The 22,458-nt window shown below is 41.9% G+C and overlaps 1 protein-coding gene across 1 annotated transcript in view; it reads left to right on the top strand.

Annotated features, from left to right (window-relative positions):
* Positions 1–22,458, top strand: part of LOC121276798 (transcription factor TFIIIB component B'' homolog) — a 134,781-nt gene that overhangs the window by 12,013 nt on the left and 100,310 nt on the right. The window contains exons 2-3 of the mRNA XM_041185343.1: positions 777–1,037; positions 7,636–8,242. Of these exons, the coding sequence (XP_041041277.1) occupies positions 778–1,037; positions 7,636–8,242 (867 nt within the window). The 5' untranslated portion in view covers position 777. The remainder of the gene's footprint in view (positions 1–776; positions 1,038–7,635; positions 8,243–22,458) is intronic.

The raw sequence follows: 22,458 nt of genomic DNA on the forward strand, positions 1-22,458 counted from the left end.
TTGTCAGCTACTTAACTGTAGTTGCATTTCTGCCTCTGTCCCCCACCCCCACAGTTGCCATCTGCTAGTGTTACATCTTCTCCAGAAATAGCTGGATAAGAAACAGAAATGGGAAACTTGGCCAGTACTTGTTCTCTCCTCTGGCTTAGGGTGCTGATGTAATTGTTACCTCACCAGCATTAGATGAGATTCAATGACTTAGTACAAACATAGAATTGAATATGGGGCTTTAGGGATCCAGCTCAGTGTGTCACTCTTGGGTACTTTTAATCATTGAGCTATTGGACAAAGCATTTAACACATGAGCATGTGAATATATTGTACTGGGAAAGACCTCCTGCTCCATCTAGTCTGTCCCATACAGTTGTGACACCTTGTGCATCATAATCAAGTTATTCCTGGCTCACTAGATGCCAAGTAATTTAATGGGTGAGGTGAGGAGCTAGATTTTTATTAAAGAGGCCCATCAGAATAAAGCAAATGTGGGAAATTAATCAGTTGGGCAGAGTATAGTTTTTGGACCCTGTTGGAGTAGTTTTAAACTGTTCTAATCTGTACCTAATTTACAGTTTGAATTGCAAAGTGCCTTTACAGCTTGAATTAGTTGAGCCTGACTATATTTTAACATCCCTACAATTGGTGAATGAACATTGAATTTCAGCTTGAGAAATATAGAATTTGGAAGTATTTTCTGAGACAAATGCAAGTGATTAATTTGAAGATTATTGGTGTTATGAGATTCTGCAATCTGTTATTTGTCTTCCTGTACCTTGCAGGATGTTTCGCCGCTCAAGACTCAGTATAAAACCCAATGTGAAGCCTGGTGGAAGAGGTTCATCACAAACCGCCAAGGAAGATGACAAGGCTCATTCCTCAGTCCAGCAACCAAGTCCAGAAAGAAAGACTTCCAATGAAAAAGATGCGTCTGAGTCTCCAGCTGTGTTGTCAGTTCCACCAGCACCACTACCTAATCTAAGCATAGGACAGGAAGAAAGAGATGACCCAGATGAACAACAGGAGAATGTTCCAATTAACAAGTTAGTACTGATTTAACTCAAATACACATCCAAAATATCATAATTTTAATCGTCATCTTCCCATTCAAAATTTGTCTGTATTTGGACCAACTGCAGTTTCTGTTTTGCCTATTGTAATTGGCTCATTCCTGCAGTACATAGAAGCTACACTATCATTAAGTTAAATAAATTGATATAGTATCAGTCAAATTAGTGATTTAATACTGCATGTCTTTAATTGTTTCTGTCCACCAAAGTACTCTTACTGACAAAAAATAAAGAATACAGCCATAAAGTAGAAACATAACTCCATAAGATTTAAGGTAGTTATGGAAAAGGACAAAGATGGACCGGAAATAAAGGCCCTGCATTGGGGGAAGGTCGATTTCAATATGATAAGACAGAATCTGGCCAAAGTGGACAGGGAGCAGCTATTTGTAGGTAAGTTTACATCAAACCAGTGGGAGTCATTCAAAAAGGAAATAGTGAGAGTTCAGGGCCAACATGTTCCTTAAAGGTGAAGGGTAGGACCAACAAGTCCAGGGAACCCTGGATGTACCGGATTGGATAAGGCAAAAAGAGAAGGCTTATGGCAGATGCAGAGGGCTGAAAACAGCAGAAGCCCTAGAGAAGTATAGAAAGTGTAGGGGGGTACTTAAAAAAAAAAAGTAATTAGGAGAGCGAAGACAGGGCATGAAAAAACACTGGTGGGCAAGATAAAGGAAAATCCCAAGGCATTTTATAAATATATTAAGATCGAGAGGATAACCAGGGAAAGAGTAGGGCCCTTTCGGGACCAAAGTGGCAATCTGTGCATGGAACTGGAGGACATAAGTGATGTTTTGAATGATTACTTTTCATCTGTGTTCACTATGGAGAAGGACGATGTAGGTATAGAAATCAGAGACGGGGACTATGATATATTTGAACAAATTAGCATTGAAAGGGAGGAGGTATTAGATGCTTTAGTGGGCTTAAAAGTGGATAAATCCCCAGGCCCTGATGAGATGGATCCCAGGCTACTATGTGAGGCAAGAGAGGTGATTGCAGGGGTTCTGACACTAATTTTCAAATCCTCTCTGGCCACAGGAGAGGTGCGAATGTGGTACCATTATTCAAGAAGAGTAGTAGGGATAAACCAGGGAATTACAGGCCCGTGAGTTTAACATTAGTGGTAGGGAAACTATTGGAAAAAATTCTGAGGGACAGGATTAATCTCCACTTGGATAGGCAGGGATTAATCAGGATAGTCAGCTTTTGTCAAGGGGAGATGTTTAACAAATTTGATTTAATTTTTCAAGGAAGTGACTAGTTGTGTAGATGAGGGTAATACAGTTGATGTAGTCTACATGGACTTCAGTGAGGCTTTTGACAAGATCCCGCATGGGAGAATGGTCAAGAAGGTAAGAGCCCATGGGATGCAGGGCAATTTGGCAAATGGGATCTGAAATTGGCTTAGTGCTAGGAGGCAGAGGGTGATGTCGAAGGTTGTTTTTGCGATTGGAAGCCTGTGAAGAATGGTATCCGGCAGGGATCGGTGCTAGGACCTTTGCTGTTTGTACTGTATGGTAATAATTTAGATGTGAATGTAGGAGGTATGATCGAAAATTGGTGGTGTCATAAGTAGTGAGGAGGAAAGCCTTAGATTGCAGGATGATATAGATGAGCTGGTAAGATGAGCAGAGCAGTGGCAATTGGAATTTAATCCTGAGAAGTGTGAGGTAATACATTTTGGGAGGACTAACACGGCAAGGGATCCCTGAAGGCAGCAGTATAGTTAGATAAGGTGGTTAAGAAGGCATATGGGATACTTGTCTTTATTAGCCGAGGCATAGAATATAAGAGCAGGGAGGTTATGTTGGAGTTGTATAAAACGCTAGTTAGCTGGAGTACTGTTTGCACTTCTGGTCACTACACTATAAGAAGGATGTGATTGCACTGGAGAGGGTGCAGAGGAGATTCACCAGGATGTTGCCTGGGCTGGAGTGTTTCAGCTACGAAGAGAGACTGGATAGGCTAGGGTTGTTTTCCTTAAAGCAGAGAAGGCTGAGGGGAGGACCTGATAGAGGTATACAAAATTATAAGGGGCACAGATAGGGTAGATAGGAAGAAACTTTTCCCCTTAGCGGAGGTGTCAATAACCAGTGGGCATCGATTTAAGGTAAGGGGCAGGATGTTTAGAGGGAATTTGAGGAAACATTTTTTCACCCAGAGGGTGGTTGGAATTTACAACACATTGCCTAAGGGTGTGGTAGAGACAGGAACCTTCACAACATTTAAGAAGTACTTAGATGAGCACTTGAAATGCCAGAGCATACAGGATTATGGGCCAAGTGTTGGAAAATTGGATTAAAATAGATAGTGCTTGATGGCCAGCACAGACATGATGGGCTGAAAGGCCTGTTTCTGTGATGTGTAACTCTGATTGTATAGAAATGAGATGGTGCTGTACTCTTGGATTCATTGTTAGTTACATCTTGGATGTGTTGCTGAATGCAGCATCCGTTATAATGACACAACAGTAGACACTGGTCCCAGCATAGTAATAAAACAGCACTGTTAAATCACTTTTCTGCATAAACTTTGAGTGAATCATAAATAATTGCTGAATTCATCTAGAATCTGTAGGACAGTATTGCAGGTAGTTGAATGTTGGTCAATGAGACTAAGCATTTGAAACTTGAAAGATTTTGTCAGTTTAAAATTGCAAAATCCCAGTAAATAATAATTGAAATTCTCAGATTGAGACATTCTGGAGTACAGTTCAAGATCAACCACCACCATATATTCTGTAGAATTTGCCTTTGCATTGAAGTCAAGGGAAGGAAAGTCGGGAGTTGCTCTGATTATTTCCCATTCCTGGGGTTGAATTTTTTACCGCTTTGATTATTTAAAAAATGTTCATATTTGTGATGAGTTAACAAAAAAACATTTTATTTTCTGGTTTGATAGGTGGGGAGAAGAGCTGAAATAGACATATGGTAAACTAATTACTTCATTTATTCATAGTCTTTTGGGACTGAGAGTAAAGGGCGTGGTCTGAAAGAATAGTTAAAACTACTATGTAAAGTAAAACGAATAGTGCATGCATCAAAATCCTCTAGTGACATTATTAATCTGGAATATTGATTGCTACTGGATTTTTGAGTCAAAGCATGAATTCTGGTACAGGATCATAGCACTCTCATGCATTTTTTGGCTTGTGTCCAATAATTAGGTAGGTTCGTCATTAGTAAAAGTTACTTTCTTGGCTCAACTTCTAAAATACATATTTTTCTTTTCCTTTTAACTCCTTGAACATTTCTGGAGACAAATACTTTGCGTGATGTGAGGACCACATGGACCAGAAATATTTCAACTTAAACCCAAGTCTTTCTGGCTAATTTCAGGCAGAATAGTAGCAGGTTTACTACAGGAGGCCTCAATTATCCAGGTTAACGAACAGATGAAAGCCCATAACTTTTGAGCTTCTTGGAGTTGTAGCTGGGGGTTAACCCATAGTTGTTTGGGAGCTCCCCACTCCAGGAGGTGCCCAGGTAAATATTGCCCAGGAAGTTCAAACTTTCATTGGGCAATTGCCCTGCAATCAGAACCATCTGAAAGTATGATTCAAATTGCAAATGTCAGATGGTTCCGACTGTTTTATAGTAATAGTTACCCATGAAAAGTGAGAAGAATTAAAACCATAACAAAAACAGAATTACCTAGAAAAACTCAGGGTCATGAGGACTCGAAATGTCAACTCTTTTCTTCTCCGCCGATGCTGCCAGACCTGCTGAGTTTTTCCAGGTAATTCTGTTTTTGTTTTGGATTTCCAGCATCCGCAGTTTTTTGTTTTTATCTCAGAATTAAAACCATCCTCAGCTCCTGTGTAACTATAGTACTGACCCCCCAATGGGACCCTCTCCCACCGAACATCTAACCCCCCCACTGTCTACCCGACCCCCTGACTGACCGCTGGCCACACCCCTAGCCCCTGCCCCCACTGACAACCTACCCCCACCCCCCCCCGCCCCCACACCTCCGCTGACCCCCCCCCAACTCCCCCCGACTAGTCACAACCCCAGACTGATTACCTGATCCACCGACCCACATCCCCAGCACACTGTCCAACCAGCCCAGCCCCCACCACTGACCACCCGATGTGCCAGCCTCTCCCCAAACCCCGCCCCTGCCAGTCCTACCCACTTACCTTACAAGCCTAACTTCTCCTTGGCTTGTAAGTATTTGGACCTTTAAACTTACCTGCTAAATGGCAGCTAGTGCTGTAGAAAACAGGGCGTGGCCTCCTTAGTTCCAATTGTGCAGCCCCTGACTGAAGGCCTCGGGAGCGTCCTGCTCTACACTTCTCGGTGGGCCTGAGTTGGAAAGTCTGGTAAGAAGGGATTGCTTTGATTTTGAGGTCAGAAACTTGGACCGGAGTGGTGATCTGGCTCTGATTGCTGCTTCGTGGAAGTTCAGGCTCCCTTAGAGTTTCTACTTTTAATCTCTTTCCTTTGATTGCCTCCCATCCCCTCCCTGCTGAAATTGCGTGAGGGTAGAAAGTAAACCATCTGAAAATTTACTATAATGACACTTGCCACTGATATTTACTTATCATTCATACTCTGGAAATTAGTCACTTGGATAAGAAACTGCCGAGTTATGGGAGACAATCAAACCTTAGCATCTGTCAATGCTTTTGGGGTACAGGAATGAAAATTGGAGCATTTTCCTTTTACTTGCAAATTCATTGGAAACATGTCTAAGAGCTTGGGATGCATAAGCTAAAGCACAGTGATGAAATGTCATATTTCTTTGCACCAGGAAATGTGTCAAAATTGGGTACTTGCACCTCTAGACTCATCTTTTGTTTCTTTACGTGTTCCATTAACATTCCCTTTTGCCTTGCACCTGCCTGCATTTTGACATTTAAACAATCCTGCCTCCACCCTATCACAGACTCTCTTTTGTTCTTTCTTCTTCCCTCCACCACCCCTTCCTCTTTAATTGCTTAAACATTGTATCTCCTGCCTGCGCAAGATGGCCATCAAAACCTGCCTGCACATGCACCCTTGTTGGCGCTTGCGCAGAATCCAATGATGTAATTTGGAGGAGAGACAAATCCACCCTCATAAACAGTGCCAGCTTCTTTTTGACAGCCTTCAAACTTCTAATAATGAATCTTATTTCATTACTGATGTATCCCCAAGATGATTTATACCACAAAAAAAATACAACCAGGTGAACCATCCCTCTGAACTAATTAAATGGCTGGTTTGAAATTTTAAGCAAATCCCCAATGCTTCCTGAGCCCCACAATGGGTGGGCAGTTGGGGCGTGGCCATTTCCCTGCCTGAATCTCTCCTGCTTTCTCTCTTTCCCCAGCCATTTCTTTTGATATTCCTTTTTTTAATTAATGATGTGTCATTTTAATTGGAGGCTGGGGGTGAGAATGGGCAGACAGAGTTGATCTCATTTGCCGCTTCTCTTTCCAGCCCTGTCTGAGAGGTTTGAGGTGAGCTGTAGATGGATGGGATGTTAAAAGTGTTCACTTGATGCTGCTGTAATATTTGTAATTACAGGGTTAGTGATGACTGTGCATGCTGCTCCTTGGCACCTGTAAAGATGGCATACAGCTGTGCGTGCACCATATTGGCAGCAAACGCAGCCTTGCTTAAAACTTGTTATATCTCTAACTTTTGCCAGTTCTGATGAAGCGTCATCAACCTGAAACATTGACTCTGTTTCTCTCTCTGCAAATGCTGCCTGATTTGCTGAGTATTACCAGCAATTTCTGTTTTATTTCAGATCTCTGGCATATGTACAATTTTGCCTTTTTAAGGATGGGAATTAGTTGTTTCTGACTTGTTTTTGCAGTTTTAATGAGAAATTGATGCAGGTGACTCTTAAAAGATTCACAAATAAGCCAGCTGGGAGCTCAGTTTAGTATCTTGCCAGAAAGATGAACGCTGAATTATAAATCCACGAGCATTCATTGCGTTATAGATTTGTGAGCCTCTATGATGAGCATGGGTTGGCTATTTGACTCCTGAATTGGGAGTGGGAGCTGTGATTAACTTTTGGAATGAATTTTGGATCTTCCAGGGTTGTATTCCTCAGTTACTCAGGAAACTTCAGCCTTGGTAAAAATTTGTACCTTCAATTAAATATCAGCTTTCTTAATCTGTTGTTCTTACCTGTGCTGGACGCGGTCAATTTGAGGGTACTTAGCCTTTAATTTTATTGGTAATGTTGTTGATACTTTGTCAGACCAGCCTCTCCTTGGCCCACATAATCTACTATTGAGTTAGAAAACCATGATTTTTTGCATCTCTTCCTCTCTTGCACCTCATTGTTAACATAGGTCAATTGGTTTCTCAGTTAATTAAACTACTAAAATGGCTGGGAAGTAATTCTATCTTCATGATAGAACTAATTTGTGCCTTCTATTTCCATTAAGTGCCAAAATAAAAACAAAATGTGATGTTAGTTAGCAAATGGTATTTAATTTGACAAATTTTATTTTATTTATTTATATATAGGATTTGTCTTTATTTGCATTTTAACCAATTTTTCTAACTGTTATTATGTAAAATTAAGAGCTAAGTAAAACTTGCAGGCTTTTTCTTTTTTTAAGGAATGACAAAAATGATAAGACTGGAGAGCCTGGTGTCAACAGTAAACTCTCTGTGGCACCTTTGCAAAGAAGGAAACGTTTCTCCACCATGCCAAATTTGGCCAAACCGAGGTCTACATCTGTGCCTGCGCAACCATCAAGCAGTGTAACACCAAAATCTCCTCCTCAGCAGCAAAACCCATTAAATTCTGTGCCCATTGCTGCATCCATTCAAGGTAATGCTTCTCCATCACAGACGTCTACTACTGACAAACCACTTACCAGATCACAAGAGAAACGCAAACCCTCTTCAGGACAAGATAACAAATTGCCAGAAAAGAAAACTCCAATTCCTCAAGTACCTCAGTTCTCTCCAGTTAAAAGCCCTGTGCACAAAGATCCAACTGTTGGAACCAATTCTGCCCGACCACCTGTGGCACGGAAGATACTGTCCTCACCACTTAAAGAAAGGGTTACGCCCAGCAGCCCGCCTACAAAAGGAATTGTGCCATCCCCAAGTCACTCGCCTGCACGTCCTAAATCAGCAAAAATTCCATCTGACCTTGAGCGACTGAGGAAAGCTCGAAAACTGCGTGAAATGCTGAAGGAGGAGCTGAGGAAGGAGAAGGTAAATTTGAATACATGTTTAATGGTTGTTTCTGTTGGCAATTAGTTCCAATTATAACTTTTAACAGCCTCACCATGTTAACTGTTCAAGTGGTATGGAGTGAATTGTTGACAAATTGTGTGCTAACCTGAATTTCAGTGGAGTAGCAACACCAGTTTGAGTTTGAGATCCTTAATCAGAGGGGGAATAGGGTGGGAGCAAGGTTCTTTTCATGTCCCATTGGTGATGAAACATTATCACACAGCTATTTGGATTTATGTCATCCTGTTGTAAAGTCAATAGAATATCAAATTGTTCTTTGGAAATTGAGTATGTCATACAAATCAGGACTAATGACTAACTTCTAGGATATTAACAAATTTAATCCTAAATTTATATCCATTCAACTTGAGCAATTGGATCACTGTTTATGATTATGGGTTGGATCACCAATGCATATGCTAGTGAAGGATAAAACATAAGTTCATGTTTGTAATTCTTAAAACTGATGTTCCCTAACTCAGCTGTACCATAAAGGGAAGTCACAATGTAAATGTTCTCTGAGGAAGAGGGAAAATCAAAAGTCTAGTCATTCTAGGTAATAGTTTTAAACCTCTGGATGGCTGGATCACCATTTCCATTGCACTGACTCATTTTTCAGTTGGCAGCATATGCTGTTTAAGAAAAGAAATGAAGAATCATAGAATGGTTATGGCACAAGAGGAGGCCATTTGGCCTGTAAGAGCTCACTTCTCTGCCATTTCCTAGTAGCCCTGCACATTTTGCTAATTTTTACACATCTTTTTGAACCGTTGGAACTTCACAAAATTGAATAATGTGCTATTTAATAAGAGCATTTCAGAGAAAGGTTGCCCATAGAGGTAGTTGACATACTAGATGGGCTGAAAATTATCAATGAGGTATTAGAAAAACAGGGTGTATTTAAAGTTGTTAAGTCACCAGGACCAGATTAGATGCATCTGTGGATGCTGATGGAAGTAAGGATGGATTTGCAGAAGTGCCGGCCATAATCTTCCAGTCCCCCTGCGATGCAGGGATGGAGTCTGAGGACTGGAGAACAGCAAACATTACAACCCTGTTGAAAAAGCGGTGTAAAAATAAGCCTGGTAACTACAGGCCTGTCAGTTTAACCCCGGTGGTGGGAAAGCTTTCAGAGACGATAATCTGGGACAAAATTGGGGGAGGTGAGGACGTAGTGGTATTGTTGCTGGACTAGTAATCCAGAGAGCCAGAGTAATTCAGAGGGACCAGGGTTTAAATCCTGCCATAGGAATTTGAATTCAGTGAAAATCCGGAGTTAAAAGTTTAATATTACCAAAAAGCTATTGTTGATTGTTGTAAAAACTCATCTGGTTCACGATTGCCCTTTAAGGAAGGAAATCTGCTGTCCTTAAGTGGTCTGGCCTACATGTGACTCCAGACTCACAGCAATGTGGTTCACTCTTAAATTCCCTCTGAAATGGTCTAGCAAGCCACTGTGCCACTGTGTTGTATCAAACCACTACAAATCCTCAAAAAAGCAATGAAACTGGACCACCTGGCATCGAATTAGGCACCAGACATGACAACGGCAAACTCAGCCCTGTCAACCCTGCAAGTCCTCTTTAGTAACATCCAGGGCTAGTGCCAAAATTGGGAGAGCTATCACACAGACTAGTCAAGCAACAGCCCTTACAGATAATGTCCCAGAAACCATCATCAACATCCCTGGGTATATTTTGTCCCACCGGCAAGATAGATGCAGCAGAGGTGGTGGCACAGTGGCATACAGTTGGGAGGGAGTTGTCCTGGGAGTCCTCAACATTGACTCCAGACCCCATGAAGTCTCATGGCGTCAGCTCAAACATGGGCAAGGAAAGCTCCTGCTGATTACCATGTACCGCCCTCCCTCAGGTGGTGAATCAGTGACCCTCCATGTTGAACATCACTTGGAGGAAGCACTGAGGGTGGCAAGGACGCAGAATGCACTCTGGGTGGGGAACTTATGTCCATCACCAAGAGTGGCTGGGTAGAACCACTACTGACTGAGCTGGTCGAGCCCTAAATGACAAAGCTGTTAGACTGGGTCTTCGGCAGTTGGTGAGGGAACTAACAAGAGGGAAAAACATTCTTGACCTCATCCTCACCAACCTATCTGCCACAGATGCATCTGTCCATGACAGTGTCAGTAAGAGTGACCGCTGCACAGTCGTTGTGGAGATGAAGTTCTGCCTTCACATTGAGGATACCCTCCATCGTGTTGTGTCGCACTACCACCGTGCTAAATGGGATAGATTTTGAACAGATCTAGCAATTCAAGACTGGGCATCCATGAGGTGCTGTGGGCCATCAGCAGCAGCAGAATTGAACTTGTACACAATCTGTAACCTCATGGCCAAGCATATCCCTCACTTTACCATTACCTTCAAGTCAGGGGATCAACCCTGGCTGAATGAAGAGTGCAGGAGGGCATGCCAAGAGCAGCACCAGGCATTTCTAAAATAAGCTGTCAACCTGGTGAAGCTATAACACAGGACTGCATGCGTGCCAAATAGCATAAGCAGCAAGTGATAGACAGAGCTAAGCGATCCCACAACCAGCTCAGATCTTAGCTCTACAGACCTGCCACATCCGGTCGTGAATGATGGTGAACAATTGAACAACTCACTGGAGAAGGAGGCTCCACAAGTATCCCCATCCTCAATGATGGGGGAGCCCAGTACATCGGTGCAAAAAATAAGGCTGAAGCATTTGCTATATTCTTCAGCCAGAAATGCCAAGTGGATGATCCATCTTGGCCTGCTTTGGAGGGCCCCAGCATCACAATGCCAGTCTTCAGCCAATTCAATTCACTCCATGTGATATCAAGAAATGGCGAAAGCACTGGAAAAGTACAAAGGCTATGGGTCCTGTTGATATTCCGGCAATAGTACTGAAGACTTGTGCTCCAGAACTTGCTGTGTCCCTAGCCAAGTTGTTCCAGTACAGCTACAACAATGGCATCTACCTGGCAATGTGGAAAATTGCCCAGGTATGTCCTGTACAGAAAAAGCAGGACAAATCCAACACAGCCAACTACTGCCCCATCAATCTACACTCAATCATCAGTAAAGTAATGGAAGGGATCATCAACAATGCTATCAAGTGGCACTTACTTAGCAATAACCTGCTTACTGACACTCAGTTTGGGTTCCACCAGGGCCACTTAGCTCCTGACCTCATTACAGCCTTAGTTCAAACATGGACAAAAGAGCTGAACTCCCGGGGTGAGGTGAGACTGACTGCCCTTGACATCAAGACAACATTTGACTGAGCGTGGCATCAAGGAACCCTAGCAAAACTGGAGCCAGTGGGAATCAGGTGGAAAACTCTCCGCTGGTTGGAGTAATAGTTTGCACAAAGGAGGATGGTTGTGGTTGTCGGAGCTCAGTCATCTCAGCTCCAGGACTCACTACAGGAGTTCCTCAGGGTAGTGTCCTCGACCCAACCATCTTTATTTGCTTCATCAACGACCTTCCTTCCATCATAAGATCAGAAGTGGGGGTGTTCACTGAAGATTGCACAATTTTCAGTACTATTCGCAATGACTCAGATACTGAAGCAGCCCATGTCCAACTGCAGCAAGACCTAGAAAATATTCAGTCTTTGTTGACAAGTGGCAAGCAACATTGTATCACACAAGTGTCTGGCAATGACCATCTCCAACAAGAGAGAATCCAACCTTCACCCCTTGATGTTCAATGGCATTACCATTACTGAACCCCCACTACCAACATCCTGGGAGCTACCACAGAAACTGAACTGGACTAGCCATATAAATACTGTGGCTACAAGAGCAGGTCAGAGGCTAGGAATCATGTGACGAGTAACTCACCTCCTGACTCCCCAAAGCCTGTCCAGCATCTACAAGGCACAAGTTAGGAGTGTGATGGAATACTCTCCACTTGCCTGGATGAGTGCAGCTTCCACAACACTCAAGAAGCTTGACGTTGTCTAGGGCAAAACAGCCTGCTTGAGTGGCACCACATCCACAAACATTCACTCCCTCCACCACCGGCGTACAGTTGCAGCAGTGTTTACCATCTATAAGATGCACTGCAGCAATTCACTTTAACCGCACCTTCCAAATCCACGACCGCTATCATTTAGAAGGACAAGGGCGGCAGATAAGTGGGAACACTACCACCTGGAAGTTCCCTTCCATGTCACACACCATCCTGACTTGGAAATATATCGCCGTCCCTTCACTGTTGCTGGGACAAAATCCTGGAACTCCTTTCCTAACAGCATTATGGGTGTACCTACACCACATGGACTACAGTGGTTCAAGAAGGCAGCCCACCACCACTTTCTTAAGGGCAGCTAGGGTTGGGCAATAAATGCTGGCCCAGCCAGCGAAGCCTACATCCCATGAATGATTTAAAAACAACAATCCGTATGTATTTGTTATAGGCAAATGGTGTTTAATTAACTTGAGTTTTTATTTTGAAGAAGCAACAACCGGGTTGATGAGAGTAATGTGGTTGATGAGGTGTGCTTGGATTTTCAAAAAGCATTTGATAAAGTGCCACATGATAGACTTGTCAGCAAAGTCAAAGCCCATGGAATAAAAGGGACAGGGGCAGGGTGGATACGAAGTTGGCTGAGTGACTGAAAACAGTAGCAGTGAATGGCTGTTAGTTCGACTGGTTGATAATATGTCGTGGGGTTTCCCTGGGGTCAGTATTAGGATGACTGCTTTTCTAGATCTATGTTAATGACCTAGGCTTGGGTATACAGTACAAAATTTCAAAATTTGCAGATGACACAAAACTAGTAAATATTGTGAACTGGAAGGAGGATATTCATAGTTTAAGAGGACATAAACAGGCATGGGCAGACAAGTGGCAGATGAAATTTAATGTGGAGAAGTCTGAAATGATAAATTTTGGTAAGAAGAAGGAAAGGCAATATAAAATAAGGGGTACATGTCCAAAGGAGAAGCAGGAGTAGAGGGGCCTGGGGACTGTGTGCACAAATCGTTGTTGGTGGCAGGGTGGGTTGAGAAAGCACACTGGATCCTGGGTTTTATAACTAGAGGGATAAAGTACAAAAGCAAGGAAGGTATGGTGAACCTCTGAAACACTGGGTTGGCCTCAATCGGAGTACTGTGTCCAATTCTGAGCATCATACTTTAGGAAGGATGAGAAGACATTGCAGAGGATGCAGAAAAGATTTATGACAATGGCTGCAGGAATGATGGACTTCAGTTCTGTGAATAGAGGGGTCTTGTAGTAATTGGAGGTGTAGCCTCTCCTACTGCCCATCAGGGGTCACGTGATTGTTCTTGGAGGCTCTGACCAATGATCCCTCAGCGTGGTGGGTAATCTGAGGATCTGGTTCAAGCATGTAGCATCTGAAAAGTTCTCTGTAATAAAGTTAACAGTTTCTATCGAAACCTGCCTGGTATATCAAGTCATTACATTTGGCGACGAGGGTAAAATAGCTTTGACACTGCACCTTGCCTTGTTAGCGTGAGTACATTGAATCTTAAGATAAAAGAAATGAATACTCACCAGTCGTGCTACTCTTCGGCCGAATCGATCCTTACGATACGACTATGGAAGACTGGAGCCAGTACGTAGACCTCCTTGGCTTTTATTTTATTTTACTTAGTGAACAAAATTACTGCGGGGAAAAGCAGAAGGCAATCCTTTTCAGTTTATGTGGTAGCAAGGCATACAATCTCATCCACAGCCTGATGGCCTCGAATACAACCAATTCTAAGCCTTTAGTGAATTAGTGGACCTCATGAAAACGAATTTCCAGCCGAAGCCATCCATAATAATGCGAAGGGTTAAACATAATTCCAGAGGAAGGGCCTTAGGAGAGTCCATCTCAACCGAAATAGAGAAGTTGAAGTAGTTGACAGAACACTGCGACTTCGAAGACATGCTCAAAGATGTGCTGCGGGATTAATTAGTTTGTGGAGTTCATGATGACGCCATTCAGCGCCATTTACTCGCAGAAGTTGACATCGATTTGAAGTGTGCCATGGAAATAGCACTAGCCATGGAAAGTGCATGTACAACATGTTGCTTTTCTTCATATGGGATGGGAACTACCGCCGGGCATGGCGTGAAAACCAGAGACACAGCAGCGAAGCAAGAGGCAATGCCCGTTGATAGAAAAATGAAAAGGCCTAGTAGAAACATTTCAGCAGCGACTCCAAGATTAACCTCTTATAAATGTGGGTGTGACCACATACCAGACACTTGCATATTCAAGGAAGCGGGATGCCTTTACTGTCATAAGAAAGGTCACATAATAAAGCAATGCAGGGTGAAATCAAAACAGCCTATAAAGCAGCAAACCAAAATGACTGAATTGAATAATACAACAGAACCTGAAGCTGCTGATACCAATGTCTATTCCCTGTACAAAGTCACAGCTGTAAAAACCGAACCTGTTACTGTCACAATCCAAGTTAATGGGAAGCCACTAATAATAGGGGTAGATAGGGCTGCCTCAGCCACAGTAGTGGGAAAACACACAGTTACATACCTAAATGAAGGTACCCGGCCACTGAATCTGGAGCAGACAACTGCTCAATTGAAGACATGCACTGGAGAATCCAGACAGGTAAAAGGCATTGCCATAGTACCTGTGTCTAATATGCAACAGACAGCCCCAGCTTCCAGTGATTATAGTGACAGGTGAAGGACCTAGTCTTCTGGGCCGAGACTGGTTACAAAACATCAAGCTTAACTGGTCTGAAATATTTCACTTGAACTGCTAAGGAAATACAACAGTGTATTTCGTGATGAATTAGGGAAATTAAAAGACTTGCAAGCAAAAATATATGTGGATTCTCAGCTGACACCCTGTTTCTTTAAGACCAGACCTGTGCCTTATGCCTTAAAGGAGAAGGTGGATGCAGAATTGTGCTGGTTAGAAAAGCTAGGCATCATCTAACCAGTCCAATTTTTGGAATGGGCAGTGCCCATAGTCCCAGTGGTGAAGCCAGACCAAACTATACGCATTTGTGAGGACTATAAATTGATCGTGAACAAGGCAGCCAAACTGGATAAATATCTTATCCTGAGGATAGACGACTAATATGCAAAGCTAGCTAGAGGCAAATCATATACAAAACTGGACACGAGCCATGCATGCCAACAGTTAGAGCTTGATAGCACGTCTAGCGGATATGTAACCATCAACACGCACAAGGGTCTTTATCAATATAATTGCCTACCCTTTGGAGTATCATCTGCAGGTGCAATCTTCCAAAGGACAAAGGAGAATCTTTTGCAAGGACTTCCCCAAGTAGATCTGAACACATGGTTAACTGAAACCAAACACTTGGCCAACCTGGAAGAGGTACAAAGATGATTCTTGGAAGCTGGCATACGATTAAAGAAAGAGAAATGTCATTCCAAACGCCAGAAGCTACTTACCTGGGTCACAGGGTGGATGCCATGGGTTTGCATCCGGTAGAAGAGAAAGTTAGGGTAATCAAAGATGTACCCTCTCCACCCAGTGTAACTGAGCTTTCCTCGGTATGATCAACTATTATAGCTGCTTCTTGCCAAACTTGTCAACAGTGTTAGCACCATTACACTTGTTAAAAAAGAATCATCGTTGGTCATGGAATTCACAACAGGAAGAAGCCTTTGTGAAAGTTAAGCTATTACATTCGTCGTGTTTATTGGTACACTATGACCCATTGAAAGAATTGGTATTCACATGTGATGCACCTCCTTATGATGTGGGAGCTGTGTTATCACAGAATGGAAGATGGTTCAAAAAGGTCAATTGGCTATGTCTCAAAAACCCTCCCTGAATATCACTGATTAAACGCTACTTTTCTAGTTGGGAATAATCTTTCTCGGCTGCAGAGTGAAGAAATTCCACCAGTATCTGCATGGACAACATTTCATCACCCTTGTGTCAGACCATAAGCCATTAATGGGTTTATTCATTGAGGATAAGGCCATTCTACCAATAGCATCAACAAAAATTCAACGTTGCGCTTTGATGCTATCTGCATATGAGTATACCTTCATGCATCATCCTGGCTTGCATATTACAAATACAGACACACTCAGTTGCCTCCCGTTACTGGGCAGCATTGTAAATTTTCCAGTGCCACAGGAAGTTGTGCTTGTACTGAATTTCTTGGATTCCTTGCCTGTGTGTGCAAAGCAAATGAGAAATTGAACAAACAGAGATCCAATCTTTTCAAAAGCCCGAGACCTTGTATTGCAAGGGTTGTCAAATTCACCAGTGTCTGATGAGATGAGGCTATTCCATGCCTGAAAATCAGAGTTAAGTTGTCAAAATAGCATCTTGTTGTGGGGATCAAGAGTTGTTGTCCCTTTGTAAAGAAGAGAACTTTCTTAACAGAGCTTCGTGGCATGCATCCAGGCATATCGAAGATACAAATGCTTGTGCGAAGCTATTTTTGGTGGCTAGGCATTGACAGTGACATTGAAGGCATGGTCAAGCACTGTCTCCATTGTCAGCAGCAACAGAAGTTGCCTGTTTCAGCTCCATTGCATCCGTGGGAGTGGCCTGGTTGACCCTGAGTTAGACTGCATGTTGATTAAGCAGGACCATTCTTATTGATCGTAGATGCGCATTCTAAATTGATGTGTATGAAGTCAGATTACCGACATGAAGTGCAACTATCGAAAAGCTGCATCATAGTTTTAGTATACATGGCCTACTGGAAGTCATCATTTCTGATATTGGTACAGCTTTTAGCAGTACAGAGTTTGAGATTCATGCGTTTAAATGGAATCAGACATATTAAAACAGCACCATATCATCCCTCATCAAATGGTTTAGCTGAAAGAGCTGTGCAAACTTTCAAATCTGGAAAGAAAAGGTTTTCAGAAGGTATTCTAGAAACTTGACTTTCCGCAATCTTCTCAATTACTGAATGATGCCTCATTCAATTACGGGTTCAGCACCATTAATTATTGAAATGCCGCCTACATACAAGGTTAAGGTTGGTGTTTCCAAACTTGGAGAGGAAGGTAGAGTAAAATCAGAGCAATCAAAAATTGAATGAAGTATAGTAATTGAAGGTATAGCCTCTCCTACTGTTTATCTTGGGTCACGTGATTGGTTGGAGCCTCCGAAAACAATGAGTGCTAAACGCAGGTAATCCAGCAGGTGGGGCTTTCTTGTCGAGAACCTAGTTCAAGCATGTAGCCTCTGAAAAACACTAATAAAATTAACTTTCTTATTGAAACCTGTCGGTATGTCAAGTCATTACAGGTCTGTGCAGAGGAAATAGGGAGAAGTTGTTTCCATTGGTGGAAGGATTGTGAACCAGAGTACACCAATTCAAAGAGTTTGGCAAATTAACCAGAGACAACATAAGTTTAGGATCTAGAATGCACTGCCTCAGTATGGTGGAGGTAGATTCAAAGGGAATTGGTAATAATCTGAAGAGAAGATTTGCAGGGCTATGGGAGAAAAAGCAGGTGAGTGGGACTAGCTGAGTTGCTCTTGCATAGACTGGCACAGACGTAGCAGTCCTCTGTGTTGGAACCAATCTACGATTCTATGTATCAGCATGTAACTGCTGATCATCTTATCTTTTGCATGCACAGCATACACCGAGTGAATCAATTTTTGCAGATCAGCACCTGTTCCTGAAGGATATTTTAGGAAAGAAACCTTGAAATACCAAATCAAAACTTAAATGGGAATTTTGGAGAAAGTACTTTTTAAATCTGAACCATCTCCTGCAGCCATCCTTTCTTACAAGAATAAAATAGGGAAAATGTAACTTATATTGCCCTCTTCTAAGAGTAACTGCTTTCTATTTTGTATGTTTCTTCAAAAACAAAACACATATTTTGCTAAACTATGTTGGGTGCTCTGGCTAGATGAAAGATTACTTTGATCACATTGTTTGGATGTTCCAGTTTTGTGCCTAAATCATAGTACGTTGGTCTGATAAGTTTTGGAAGAAATCACCCATGCAGAATTTCCCATCTCTGGGCTAAAACTGGGAAATTGTTCTCGAGCAATGATTCAATTAGTCTCCTGTGCCAAGTGGCATATGAGGCACCCATTCTTTTCCACTGTGCAATCTCTGTACAGAAAGATAGTTCTTTCTGTTGGAGTATCATCTTGCCTTGTACAATTAATCTTTATACCTGCAGTTCTATTACAGACTCAACTCCATGTTGTTTCTCCAATGAAAAGCATTTTTACATGGACGAGTCTTAGTCTGACTCATAGCATGTAGGATGGGTTTTGCTGTCTTTAGTCTGTTTCCTTTCTTTCAACTGGACAGACCTGGGTACTCCTGCCAGAATAGCTCTCGGTCATAGGAATGCACAAGACATCCCATGATATCTTTGTGTGGTTCCAAGAAATAGAGGCCTAAGATCATCAGAATATCAATAGGCTGTCAATTTGCTAACACAGTACTGCTTCTACAGGGAATCACTTAATGTGGATGGGCATGGGTTGCATGGCTGAAACATAACACCACCATTAAAAGGCACTACTGTGTCAACTCAAGCTGGTAATATTCACAGACTCCACAATGCAGAGGATAAACCCCTCCACTTAACTTAAAAATTGTGAGATATATCAGCAAAGGGACTGCAGCGCTTCAAGAAGGCAGCTCACCAAGCCTTCTCAAGGGCAATTAGAGATGGGCAATAAATGCTGGCTTAACCAGTGACGCCCACATCCCATGAATGGTTTAAAAAAAAAGTTACAATTTGTACAAAACAGAAGCACTACAGTTTCTGTGCTGGCAGTTCTGCAGTGGACGTGATCATCTGCATTCACCAACTACAACAGAAAGAGAAATGTATATACATGTACAGTGTCTTAAATAGGGCTTTCTGAAAAACTGGACATTTTTATAAGCTGCATTGCATCGATTTTAATTGTTATTGATGAATAAAATGAATTACTGGGACGATTCAGCTAGCTGCTGCATTGGTGCAGTGGTGCACCAGACTAGTTATTGGCTTTGCATGCTGTACTTTTCCTGACCTCCGATGGCCTGAGAGGCCCTTGACTCCACCCCAATCCAAGGGTTCAGCTGACTATTTAGGGTGACACAAGTTCATGGAAAGCAGTGGCATTGTGCATATGAAAGATGGAAGACACTGTTTCTGTGGTACTTGGTTGAAGACACCATTTCAGGGAGGACTCTACTATATGTTTCATATCATTGAGTGTGGTTTCCAGGGTGGAAAAGTTAATAGCTTGAATACCAATGGCACTGTCATCAGCATTGACTATGTGCCACAATCTGGTTGCAGAAAAGTTATTCAAAAGCAGTGGTGCTAGAACTGATCCTTGACTCTTGTCACGTTTAGTAGATGCCCCGCACTGGCTGACAGAGATGACTAGGTCTGTGCTGTTGCACATTGAGCAACACCCAAATGACAATTGAAACTCCAGCTTTTCCAATTTGAGCAAGTAAAATCTATCTCTTAGGTTGACTCTTCCCAACAGACTTGATGAGTAGCATCAAGCAATTTCAAATGTGCACTGTGTCATACCTGGGTTGCTAGATTCCTCAGTAGTGCAGTGTACTTTTTGTCCAGGCACAGCATGTAGAAGGCATGAAGCTGCAGGGGATTATGGATCTTGCAGCTGTGTAGAAGGTGCCACAAAAGCATTTGCCAACTCCCAAGTTGGGCTATTATGCTGTTTTATAGAATTATGATTCATTCAGTAATTTGTAAACAAAATGCAATTAATTTTCCTGATCCATTGGAGTTTCATCGTACTCCCGATGGCTTGTGATTGCAGGCTTACCTGGATAAATGGTTAGTGTTGACTCTGGGAAGTTATTGAGAATAGTGTATGATACTGGTTGTGGGTGACTGTTGATTAGTTAGTTGATTGACACGTAAAACTGTAAGGGGTAGCCTTGACCCCAGTCTCACTGAGCAGAAGATGCAATGCTATTTAGAATTGTTGCACCATTGCTGTGTTTCTCTGAGATTGGCACTTAGATGTCATGAACCATAGCTGCATTGGTCTGTGTGGTGGCATACTTCCACTCTTCATTTCCCTTCATGTTAGGGTGACATAGGTGGTTGCTTTAAACTGAAAGTATACTTGGAGCTTCTGGATAAGCTGCTAGTGGTCTCACACTGTACACGCCACTGACTTCAAATACCCTTTGGATCATAAATAGCACAATGCTGTGCCCTATGAGATCTAAAAGGCAGCATGGATGAAGTTGATAGACTCATGGAAAAGGTGGTAATGTGGCAGAATTGCATTGCTCTATCATGTTGTTGCTGTTGGTCAGTGATGAAGTTGATAGCTGGGAATGTTCAGTTTGCTTTTTAGTTGTTTCATGTCATCTGTAGATTAAATCAAGAAATAAAATGGTCAACTCAACGTGGCAAAATTACTGGTGTCTAGCCTCGAGGCTTATTTTAATACCTCATACAAAAACAATACTTTGCCAAGTTGAGTTTATTGTTTTCTTTCTTAATTCAATGTATGAATCACCTGAAAACAGTTAGGAAGCAATCTGACTATTCCTGTTTTGCAGCCAAAATGAAAATTGATCTGTCAATAAACATAGTTAAAAGTCCTGAACATTTATAGGGTTTTTTGACATTAAACCTTAAATAATTCTCTATTATATTACTCAATCAGTAATAATTTATATACAAATTTGTGGATTTTGTTGAAGCAATAAGACTAATTGAAATAGCTGTTTCTGAATGTATGAAGACTTAAAGTGAAACTTGTTAATTGAGTGCAAGTAAAAATAAAGATCATTTGTCTGAACTTAGAACTTCAAAATGCAATACCATCTTTCATTAAATCGGGGAGGTCATTGCAATGTAGGATAGTTGCTTTATTTCAAGACTGTTGCCAGATACCTTGTAAAATATTCTTGATGGGAATATTTGCATATGGAAGCCTAATTCTTGAGAAATTGCACTGCCTGACATGAAGCCTTTTACCAATTTCAAACATTGTGCTCAATGAACAGAAAGGCAGAGGCTTTGAGAACTCTGTCCTCTTTTCTGTCTTCTTTATACAATCCTTTCTGCTGTGAGCATGTTCACAGGAATTTTCAGGCTTTGATCCGATAGTCTTGTCTCTGATAACTGCAGCTGAACTGAGCGAAGTTAGCTACATCCTAGTTGTTGGTGGAGGAATGCAGTTCCAAAGTTTGGACTTGGAACGCCAGGACACTGCTTTTTTTGAACAGACCAAAGGAAGTCTCCTTTCAGGGAAGAGATTTTTTTTGCCAGAATTCTCCAATATTTCCGGGTGGGTCTAAAAAAACATGAAGTACTTTCACCCAGAATATTGCTCAACTATAATTTCTGACTAATGTGACATTCTTTGTATTGTCATGAATTTCTAGTTCATAACTTGTATGTTATAGAATATAATTTCTGGTTTTAGGAAATTAGTTTTAATTGTAGAAAATGGGTGTATCTGATTAAGAAACTGATAAGCAACCCTGAAGTAAATGCAATTCAAACAAGCATGGTGTTAATTACAATTCAAAGCTAACTTGAGTTTGTCCTACAAGGTCAGAGCTGATAGTGAAAAACAAAATTGAACAATCAATGAGCCATCTCCCGGCTTGTAATGGAGCCAGGGAATCTGGAGAGAGAGAACTTATATCCATAAGAAATATAAACTATTCATATGGGTTACAGAACAAAGAATTGTGTTGAAAGTAAAAAAAATAATTAATTTATATTTCTGTTGGAGGACATCCAAAAGCATGCCACGTTGCAATAGAGATTGTGATTCAGGGTGGAGCCTTGGGTAGACGGTTCTTTTGCTTAACGTATTTGTATGTTTGACAGAAGCAAGCAATTTGTTTTGAGAACATAATGATGAGGCAGTTGCAGATTTGGTCTTGTGTAGTCTGCAACTCGTGGAGTGGGGAGAGCCAAGGGAAATGGGTATTAGTCAGGCCTGCACTTAAGCAGATAAAATACTAACTTTATCATTTACTGAATGGAACGCTGGTGGGGGCTCGAGCTCAATTTGGATTTCGTGAAGGGAAACTAGCTGGAAGATTTGGTCTAGCTTGCAGCTAGTGGAAAAACTGTGGTCCTCTCAGAGCCTTGTGGCAGAAAGCAGTCAGCTTGAATATTTAGCTTGGAAAGAACTGTGCAGAAGCTGTGGGAACAGACTGGGGAAAAGTAGTCTTTGTATGCCCAAAGCCAAGACAAAAAGCTGAAGAGTCCACAGTCATGTGGTCTGTAAAGAAGCTT

Source organism: Carcharodon carcharias, chromosome 4, assembly GCF_017639515.1.
Source record: "Carcharodon carcharias isolate sCarCar2 chromosome 4, sCarCar2.pri, whole genome shotgun sequence".
NCBI classification, from domain to species: Eukaryota; Metazoa; Chordata; class Chondrichthyes; order Lamniformes; family Lamnidae; genus Carcharodon; species Carcharodon carcharias.